The sequence below is a fragment of the Triticum aestivum genome, chromosome 7D (genome assembly GCF_018294505.1).
Source record: "Triticum aestivum cultivar Chinese Spring chromosome 7D, IWGSC CS RefSeq v2.1, whole genome shotgun sequence".
NCBI lineage: Eukaryota > Viridiplantae > Streptophyta > Magnoliopsida > Poales > Poaceae > Triticum > Triticum aestivum.
This window is the reverse complement of record NC_057814.1, coordinates 451713045-451724134: the sequence shown is the minus strand read 5'-3', so window position 1 is coordinate 451724134 and position 11090 is coordinate 451713045. Positions and strand designations below refer to the sequence as shown.

The following is an 11090-nucleotide window of genomic DNA, read 5'->3' as shown; positions in this document are numbered from 1 at the left end:
TCGCAGCAAGAGGCGACGACCGCGACGCTTGGCAGCAGCAGTGACGGCAACAGGCACGAAGCAGCAGTCAGCGGCGGCAGCGACAGCCAGAACCGGACGAACAAGGAGTCGAGCCTACAAGGCATGGCAATAGGTGCTGGTGGGTGTGGCGGGTTCCTGGGAAGCCCAGGAGCTCGCTGTCGTGCCCAGTAACGACAGACGCGGGCTGCAGCATGGCACACGACAAGGCAGACGACGGTGGGCTCCGACCATGGCAGGGATCGCGTATAGAGGATGAGCGCGAGAGATAGAGGTGAGGGGAAAAGACAGAGGGCTCACATCGGAGGTCGATGGCGCATTCGGGGAGGCGCCGGAGCACGGATCCATGGCGGGGTAGCGGTGACGACCGACGGCGAAGACGAAGGCGACGGCGACAATGGAGCGGCTCTCCGGCTCGATCCAGCGGTGTAGTCGAAGGAGCAGAAGGCGACGGAGCCCATGAACCTGCTGGCTTGACACGGGGAGGCTGTTGGCAACGCGGGCGGCGAAGCAACGGCAACGACATGGGCGGCCATGGGTGGATCTGGAGGAGGGACAAGCGATGAGGGAGAGGGGAGTTGGGTGGCAGAGGAGTGAGTGGGGCGCGGGGGAGGACCGAGGAGGCGGGGATCCTTATCCCCTCCTCCTCGACGCGGGCGAGGTGGTCGGGCAGAGCCCGCCCCTGTAGCGACCGAGATAGAGGAACATGAAGGTAGGGGGAGGGACCGAGAGGGCAAGGTGGGCCGGCTGGGTCGGTCTGCTGGGCTAGGCCCAGTGGGAGTCGGGGGGTTTCTTTTTCTTTTGCTTCTTTTCTTTTTCCATTTTCTTTTAGCTAGCAAATGTATTTTGTACAATGTGGGACTTGGCTAGATAAATACCTTGCATTTACTAGCACTGCCACAAAAAGTTTGGGAGGCTTTCGAGTTTCTTTGAAATTTGTCATAGATGGAAAGGCATTTAAATGAGTGTTTAAGCCACAGTTATATTCACAAAAGGGGATTTAAGCACTTTACAAAAGTATTGGGTCACCACCATAATTAGTTATGGAATATTTGCCACACTTTGAACATTTTATTTTGCATGTTTGAGAAACTTGAATTTTGGACTTTAATTTGAATTTTGAATTTGAATTATGATTTGGATCAAGCGAGGATTAGCAACAGTAATGTGTAGACATGGCACCATTAGCGGGGGATTACTGTAGCTTAATTATCCGGGCGTTACACCCCCCCCCCATGGGTCCGAATTGGACTAGGGGAAGGGGGCGACGCCCCCGTTGCCTTTTCTTACTCCCTCTCTCTTTCCCTCTTTCCTTCTCTCCTACTCCGAAAAGGAAAGCACGCCCCTAGAGAGCCGGCCTCTCTCCCTCCCTCCTTTATATACATGGGCAGGGGGCACCCCAAAGGCACACCAAGTCTTCTCTTAGCCGTGTGCGGTGCCCCCTCCACAGTTACACACCTCGGTCATATCGTCGTAGTGCTTAGGCGAACCCTGCACCGGTAACTTCATCATCACCGTCGCCACGCCGTCGTGCTGACGAAACTCTCCCTCGTCCTCAACTGGATGAAGAGATCGAGGGACGTCATCGAGCTGAACGTGTGCTGAACGCGGAGGTGCCGTACGTTCGGTACTTGGATCGATTGGATCGCGAAGACGTTCGACTACATCAACCGCGTTACTAAACGCTTCCGCTTTCAGTCTACGAGGCTACGTGGACACACTCTCCCCGCTCGTTGCTATGCTTCTCCTAGATTGATCTTGCGTGATCGTAGGATTTTTTCTGAAATACTACGTTCCCCAACAAACCCATCAACATAATCCTTAATAAGAGCAAACTTCTCCGATATAGTGTAGTCGGAAGAATTCAAAAAGATAATTGGACTATCATGTGTGGGTGCAATAGCAATAGTTTCATTCTCAACATAAGGGACTATAGCAAGTTCATCTCCATAAGCATAATTCATATTGGCATCTTGGCCACAAGCATAACAAGCATCAAGTTCATCAAAAAAGGATATTTCAAATGAATCAACGGGATCATAGCAATTATCGTGGCATTCATCCTTCGGTAAGAACGAAGGGAAATTAAATAATGTATGAGTTGAAGAGTTACTCTCATTAGAAGGTGGGAACGGGTAGCTAATCCGCTCTTCCTCCGTTTGTTCTTTGCTCTCCTCATTATCTTTTTCATCCAATGAGCTCGCAGTTTCATCAATTTCTTCTTCCATAGACTCCTGCAAAATATTAATCTCTTCTTGGACAGCGAAGTTATTCACAATAAATACATCAATATCGTAATTGTATTTATAATTATCATAGCAATATTTAAGGATGACAAGATTTTCAGGTCTATAAACTGAATCATCAAAATCTTCAAACTTTTCAAACAAAGATTCAATTTCATATGCACCCTTAAAAGCAACAAATTATTCTATTCGTTCCACATCATAGTAATCATATATACCATTAGCATAAGAAGCTAAGGTTTCATTATGATTAAATTTGCATGAAAAGGTAAGGTGTGGAACATTCATCCTAGAGCAACAAGTAAAATCATATCTCAAGCATACCATTTCAATATATTAATTTGATCCCATAACAATTTCCCTTTGTGAGTCAAGCGATAATCCCTAAAGTATTCACGTTGATCCAACATTACTCCCATTATATAGTTGAATGGGGTTTTCTCAGGATTATCTAAGTAGTGCATAATATCTTTCACATAACGAGCATCGAGGGTTTTAGGAGGTTCCCCATCTCCATGAGTAGCAGGTACAACTATTTTTTTTGGTGTTTCGTGTTCCATATCCATAACTAAAGGTAGAGAACAACTTAGAACAGGAAATAAAAAATTACTTAGTGATAAAGCAAACAAGCACACACGAGAATATTCACCCCACGCTATAACTCCCCGGTAACGGCGCCAGAAAAAGGTCTTGATAACCCACAAGTATAGGGGATCGTTTGTAGCCTTCTTCGATAAATAAGGGTGTCGAACCCAACGAGGAGCTAAAGGTAGAACAAATATTCCCTCAAGTTCTATCGACCACCGATACAACTCTGCACACACTTAACGTTTGCTTTACCGGAAACAAGTATGTAACTATTTTGTAGGTGTGATGCTAGAACTACTTTGCAAGAATAAAACTGGAAGTACTTTGCAAGGTAATAAAAGATAGGTGCTTAGTAAAAGGGTTTGTGTCAACAAGAAAGTTATTTGTCCCTAGGCAATCGATAGCAAGTACCGGTAATCATTCTTGTAATTTTATATGAGGGGGAGGCATGAGCTAACATACTTTCTCTACTTGGATCATATGCACTTGTGATTGGAACTCTAGCAAGCATCCACAACTACTAAAGATCATTAAGGTCGTGAAACCCAACCATAGCATTAAGTATCAAGTCCTCTTTACTCCCATACGTCATACCCCACTTACTCGGGTTTAAACTTCTATCACTCTCGCAACCCAGCATAAGCGAACCATGAACATATTGCAACACCCTACAGCGGGACCCCTCACGTTTGCGCGAGAACGGAGGGCACCGTAGGACAGCACCATAAATAAAATATACAATCATACAAACCAAGATCACGATTAACCCACAGGACAAAATGGATCTACTCAAACATCATAGGATAACCATAGATCATTGGGAAATAACATATGGAGTTGAGCACCATGTTTAAGTAGAGATTACATCGGGGAGAAGGGGTGTTACACCGCTGCATAGAGGGGGAGAAAGTTGGTGTTGATGGTAGCAAGGTTGTTGATGTAGATCGCCGTCACGATCCTTGCCCCGGCGGCACTCCGACGCCACCGGGAGAGGGGGGGAGAGAGCCCCCTCTCCTTCTTCTTCTTCCTTGGCCTCCCCCCCTAGATGGGAGGAGAGTTCCCCCTCTGGTCCATGGCCTCTATGGCGGAGGAGGGGCGGGAGCCCCTCCGAGATTGGATCTCCCTCTCTGTTCTCTTGTGTTTCGCGTTCTCCTGATCTGGCCAAAAACCGTTTTTTATATTCCGGGAGATCCGTAACTCCGATTGCGCTGAGATTTTAACACGATTTTTTTTTCCGAATATAAGCTTCCTTGCGCCCGAAGTAGAGCTCCAACCAACGTTCGAGGAGGGCCCAACCCACCACCACGCGCCAGGGGTCTCTGGCGCGCCCTAGTGTCTTGTGGGCTGTGTGGGCCTCCGTTTGCGGTATTCCAACTCCCAAAAATCACATATATTCCAAAATAATTCTCCGTGAAATTTTATTGCATTTGGACTTCATTTGATATGGATTTTCTGCGATACAAAAAACAGGATCAATAGGTCAGTCCAATAAATCATATAAAAAGTTGCCAAAATTATGTGAAAGTTGTGTAATAATAGCATGAAACAATCAAAAATTATAGATACGACGGAGACGTATCAGCGCCACACTTTGGGGCGAAGACTTTGATCATCATCATGCAGTTCATCACCATTGCAGTGTTGTGGTGGTGGTGTGGTAGATGTAATCGTGTGTAAGGTAACCTCGCCACATAGGGTAAAAGGTTAGCACACCTCACACCCTGTGTGCAACCAAACAACCAGCTTATGTGTGAGTTGAGACAATGCAGACAACCAAACAACATGCAATAAGCTATGCCCTAATGCAGGCAAGCACGATGCCGGCAACCAAACAAGTTACAGATGTTGGGTTTTAGGCTGTTTTTACTAAGCCGGGCTTCATTGAGCGGCAACCAAACACACCCCTAGGAGCTCCCGGAAAATGCACCGAATAGGGAATTCTACTGTAGCACGCATACTGCAGCTCGCGGTTTGAATTTTGGCGGACAGTTTCTGAAAAAGAGTTAACATTTTTAAATTTTGCGAACTTTTTTTGAAAACAGCTACATCATTTGAAAATGAGTATTAAAAAAAAGACATTTTTCAAGAAAAAAACAAAATTCGAAATGCTGAACATTTCTTTGAAATTGTGAAAATAATTCAAAATTTCAATTTTTTAAATATAAAGACATATTTTATAAATGTGAACAGTTTTTGGAAAATCCTGAAGTAAAACTTGAAATTCCAAAAAAACAAAACATGATCAGTTTGAAAAATGAGAATAATATTTGTAATTTTGAACACCTTTTTGAAAAAGTGTACATTTTTAAAATTGTGAACATTTTTGAAATTGTGAACATTTTTTGAAATTTGTGAATTTATGAAGAAACAAAAAGAGAAAAGAAAACCACTACAGAAACAAGGGAAACCAGGGAAAAACAAACCGTTTCCCAAAACCCAAGCAGCTTACAAAACATTTAAACATTGAAATGGGTCGGCCTAGCTTGGTCGCGTTCATCGTTTCAACAACATTTTGACACAACGATCGTCATATAGGGTTACCAGACGAAACAAGAAAATGTATATTCGCACGTGGGCTGGGTCATCACCCCAAGCGTACCAAGGAGAGTATCTGCTTGTCGCCGCTCCAAAAATCGGGGTTCACATCACATATTTGTCTGAGTCCAAATGAGCAGAAGAAATGTCCTGACATGGCTGACCAGACCACGCAAACCCCCGAATGGACGTGACACAAACTCGACACCTCAATAGATGTGGGACACAAGGACGCAGTGGCAGATCTGGGGTATACGTATAGCATGCCTAGGATCTCACAATAGTCTTTCTATCATAGAAAAAGTTTTTAAAACAAAAATACATGAATAGTTTAACTGTTGGCCCACTTGGTCCATTGGGATGTATCGGCCATTGCGAGGCCACTATGTATTACTTTGGGGCGAAGATGATTGATATGTGGTGTGACCTTGTGTGGCGGGAGACACACCTGATGAAAAATGGCTGATCCGTTGATGATGGAAGGCATGTCAAGCCATAAGTGAAGTCTCAACCTAACAGCTCTTCGGCATAAATGGTATGTGCAATACCATCGCCAAGTTCGTATCTAGGTTTAGCTATGTTTATTAATCATAATGCTTTAAGTGCACGAGACACAACATCCTGATACCCAGACCCATGAATTTGAGGCACAGGTACATGGCCATATGAAAAAGGGCCCGGACTAGGCGTATTGCATCAACTAGGCCAAGGAAAGGGTCGAGGCATACACTTCATCGTTCCGGGAGAGCCACGGGCCATGAGGATGATCCGATACATCATCCCATTGATCCGGTGGTGGTCATCAAGGCAGGAGAAGGGAAGAAGAATGGTCACTACTATCTTTGCGACGTTGCAATCTCCACATCCTCCACTCCCAAGCAGTCTCAGATCCGAGAGCGAAGCACAAGCTCAAATGCTTCCAAAGCCTGGTGCATCTATGATTCACGAGCTCTGGGTTTGTATTTTCATTCATTGTTCCATGTCTTTACAAGTTTACACTATTGCATTGCAACCTTTATTTCAGATGCGATGGCATACTATAAACCAAGTTGGATGAAGAAAGGAATGCACGGGCGACAAAGCTGCAGTAAGAAAGTAGGTTGTGGAAGGAAGCCAATAGAAGGCACGTGGAAGAGAACAATTATCTCCAAAGGCAAATAAAGATTAGTTATTTTCCAATAATAGCCAACAATAATAATATAACAAATTCTTTGCTACAATATGTAACAATGCTAACAATAATAATCCGCATATGCTTTTTGATTGTGACTCGGTTTTATTGTCTACCCCCTCCTTCTCCTTCGCACTCCTAAAGGCCGTGTCCACGAACTTGTTCTCCTGCGCCGAGAGGTTGTGTCAGCGAACGCCTGTGTTTGTGGTTGTATTTGTGGTTGTGAATTGTAAACTTTGTGTAGTTGTGCTTGTTATTGTGTGCTTCTGAACTAATGAAGTTGTGCTTCTGCTTGTGAATTTGTGATATATGTTGAGCAATGGCTTGTGATATGTGAGACATGAATTGTATATGTGTGTGCCTATTGCAGGGCTAATTGCAAAATTAATTTAAAAAAACAGTTGACCGAAGATTTGGAGTGTCGCAAAAGGCATGTGTGCGCCACATGACAAGCAGCACCTGGAGACATTTGCTGAGCATTGCCCCACGGCACTAGCCAAACACTTTCTACATTTTAAAAAGAAAAAAAAATTGCCAAGTGTCTGCGGGCAAACATAGCCCCTCTATCAAGAGTCATCAATCTTTGCCGAGTACGTCTGGTTTTCATCGAGTTCTTCACAAAGGTCGCCAAGTTCTGCCTGTTTGGAGCGCTTTTCGTGCAGTACTCGATAATAAACACTCTAACATAAGCTCCGACTAATTTTCAGCAACTCCTAAGAAAAACAATTTTCAGCAGCTCTGAAGTAAACTTTTTTCTACTGGAAAGCAATGAAGTAAACTTGAATACTAGTGTAAAAAACGCTCTTATATTATGCGACGGAGGGGAGTACTAGTGAATGGTTTCATAACTTTGAACAAATATTAAATGCGAAGGAACTTATCCACAAACTTTAAACTAAATTCATGTAATGCAAAGCAAGCTCTCGAGCTTTGTTGCCTCACCGAGGAATAGCAAAAAGTGGATTTTTCTTTAGATTTTTCTAATGAACACCACACTCCAGAATGGTAAAGAAACCGATTAACCTTCACATTCGTTCGGTTTTGACAAGCACTCGACAAAGAAATCTCAGATCAACTACCACTGAGAAAAACATGGAACTATCGCACAAACCATCGTCATCAGATGCCTACTGAATGTCTGATACGGATACAGAAGTCTCACTTCTTATAAGAGTTTGATTGAAACTATATATGCTGCTACTAAACTAGGCACAGCCTCCAATTGATCAGCTCAGTCCATGATGTTGTCATCATCGTCATCCGGGAGGGGCATTGCCGCCGCAGCTGCTATCTCTGCCTCAATCCTGTATACAAAAGAGTTTCCCAGCATAAGAGATCAACGCAACATCACAAGCATGCAGTTTCATCAGAGGAAGTACAAGTAGTAGCCTTTAGAGTAGTGCATTGTTCACTCACTGTTGCTGCGCGGCGAGGTCGACGGTCACGTCGGCGGGGAGGAGGGCCGTCTCCTCGACGAACCGGAGGGTCATGTCCCTGCAAACGCAGTCATATATCTTATTAATTTGATCGTTCAGAATGAGCATATAACGTTAACCTATTTTTGTTGGAAAGGAGAATCTGTGTAGCATTGAGACAGTTGTGGTAAAGGTGGTGCGATGCAGCAGAAATTAGTTACCCTGAGAGCTTCCTTGCAAGGTAGAGGAAAGGCTTCTCGAAGTTGTAGTTGCTCTTGGCAGAGATCTCGTAGTACTGGAGGTTCTTCTTCCTGTGGAAGGTCACCATCTTGGCTTTCACCTGCCGGTTCTTCACGTCCACCTTGTTGCCGCACAGGACGATCGGGATGTTCTCGCACACCCTGATTGCAACAAAGGATAATTCAAGAGATGTGTGAGATTAATTCAGGACAACTGATGAAATAGTAACTAGGTGGAGACTGGAGATATTCTGGGAGAGCATACTCTACCTGCAGATGTCTCTGTGCCAGGTGGGGACGTTCTTGTAGGTGAGTCGGGAGGTGACATCGAACATGATGATTGCACACTGGCCATGGATGCTGAAAAACAGTAGGAGAAAGTAAGAATCCACTGTCAATGCGCACCAGCCAAAATAATAGCAGCACAAGTTTCTTGTTTTTTTTTTGAAACGAGAGCAACAGACAAGGTATGAACCATTGTGGTCGATGACCATGCCATCTTATTTGCTTTGCTAGAAATCACAAACTCTTAACAACAGACCCTATAGTCTGACTCCTATAGTTGCTGCATGTAATCTAGTCAAACTCTCTAAGCTGCTGCAAAGCACTGCCTGATGCTTACCGTAATAAGTAAGATCAGTGCTCTTGAAGAAGGACAAACAATTAATTCCCAAGAAGCAGGCAGACAAGCTCCAAATGTGCTCTAAATACCAATGCACATGGCTCACCCGTTTAAACATCTGAACTTACTAGTATGCAAAACCATGAGTGCAGTAAGTGGTGTTCCAAAACTCTGAATCAAGAACTTGGGCTATTAGCCTACTTGTTTCTCGCAACTAATGCAAGTGATCAATTGGATGCCGTATCAGATGAATGAACAAGATAATACTAGTAATGTCGACAAACAAGGCCTGCAGTACTAATCGGTGTCAATGCCACTATAACCAACAAGAGTACTGATTGTTCCTAGGCCAGGAATTTGGAAGCCCCATCAACTTTGCAGGTACTAAAAGATAACTGAAAGTCTGAAACATCTGAAGCATGATCGGACGTAGATAGCATCATCTAACCATAGATTCAACATATATAATTGCGACTAGCTAGTTGATTTCAAGGATCTTACTAGTATCCGTCACGGAGGCCACCGAACTTCTCCTGTCCGGCCGTGTCCCAGCAGTAGAACCTGATCTTGCCGTGGCTCGTCTGGAAGTCCAGCGGCCGCACCTCCACGCCGATCGTCGCTGCAAAACACCGTGCAGATCAACAATAACAGTCAGCGACATCAAAGGCAACATCATCCCTCAACAGAAACACGAGATGCGACCGAGAGGTGGGAAGAATCGTCAACAGGTTCACTTACGTTCGTACTTCTTCTCGAACTCCCCGGTGACGTGCCTCTTCACGAACGTCGTCTTGCCGGTGCCGCCGTCGCCGACGAGGACGAGCTTGAAGCTGGGGTAGTCCACGGGCGGGGTGTTGGGGAGAGCCTGCAGGCGTAATTCGTTCAGAATCGGAAATCCAAACCCATCAATCGGCACACAAGAACCAAAACTAAGAGGCGCAAACCGCGAGCGGAATCTAGAACAGCGGAAGCGCAGCAACCGCCTCGAAATTCGTCGGGAAGCAACCGCCTCGAAATTCGTCGGGAAGCAACCGCCTCGAAACAGATACGAGAAGAGGTCGAAGAGATCCACGCACCATTGCGGCCGAAGCCTCCGGAGCAGGAGCCCGCGCTGGCGTCGGCGGGGTTCGGAGAGTGAGAGCGATGGGCTTCGGCGGCGATGCGAGGGCGCGTATCTGACGGACGAGGGAGAGGGGCCGCCGCGGCCGCGGTATATATGTGGCGTCGTCCGCTTCGATTCTAAGCTACCCCCTGAGAGCCGCGGTTGCCGGTGGCCGCCATGGTTTAGCTTGAGATCTAAGCAGGCTTTCCCACCGTACGATGTGTACGTACACGTGATCCTGGCCGTCCATCTGTGTGTCGGTCGGTTGTTAGCTTGGGATGTAAGCTGTGTCGCGCCGCACGCGACGCGACTCGTCCAGGGCCAGTCGAGACCGGTACGGGAAATTAGAAGGCGTGGTCTTCACGCTGACCCGGCGTTTCGGCATTGCCTTGACTCCGGTCTTCCAATGTTTGAAAATAGCGTTTTTTTTGGGCAGTGAACTTAGAGCTTTATTCAAACAAATGTGTTTGCTGGAAATTCAGCCATGAGACTGCTAACCAGAAAACTGAGTTTTACAGAGCCCGCTCTTGGTTACAAACAAATTACATGCCCGTTGCGCACATAAGTGCGCTGGACCATTTGCTGATCTGCTGACATGCTGGATTACGAAGGGATTAAACCTAGCAGTGAGCTCTTCGATTTCATAGAAAACTGATGCCACAACAGAACGACTGTTGAGGCAAGGGTTCCATAGATTAATAATCTCTAGGCAGTCGGTCTCCATCGTCACCTGAGCATAGCCCTCTAGATTTGTGAAAATAACTCTATCCCGCAGGGCTAGCGCCTCGGCAATCATTGGGTCGGTGACCCCTGGAAGAGGTTTACACCAGGCACCAGGGAGCGCACTCTGAGAGCAGGCGACACCCCTAGCAACGCTCGTTTCAGCAGAGTCCCGAACAGCAGCATCTGTATTAATCTTCACTTGTTCCGTTTCAGGTGGCCTCGAACCATGGCCGGCCAGTAAAGATGTTTGATGTTCGGGTACATCAAGCAAGGCCAAAGCCTCTCTGGTATGTCTGATTGAGTTCACCGGATCATACTTTTCGCCGTCGTGAATCCACCTATTGCGTGAGCTCCAGATAGACCACATGATAGTGATGATTGTTGCATGTTCCTTGCCCGAGAACATTGATCCACATAAAATGTCTCTTGCC

At 45.7% G+C, this 11090-nt stretch overlaps 1 protein-coding gene across 1 annotated transcript; it reads right to left on the bottom strand.

The window, feature by feature from the left end:
* Nucleotides 1-7561: 7561 nt before the first annotated feature.
* On the bottom strand, nucleotides 7562-10173 carry LOC123168668 (GTP-binding nuclear protein Ran-3). Its single transcript, XM_044586536.1, has 7 exons — nucleotides 9911-10173; nucleotides 9573-9699; nucleotides 9336-9453; nucleotides 8483-8572; nucleotides 8195-8374; nucleotides 7975-8052; nucleotides 7562-7862 (listed from the first exon to the last, which is right to left on the bottom strand). The coding sequence occupies exons 1-7, from the start codon at nucleotides 9911-9913 to the stop codon at nucleotides 7790-7792; spliced, it is 669 nt and encodes a 222-aa protein (XP_044442471.1). The 5' UTR covers nucleotides 9914-10173; the 3' UTR covers nucleotides 7562-7789.
* Between the last annotated feature and the right edge of the window lie 917 nt (nucleotides 10174-11090).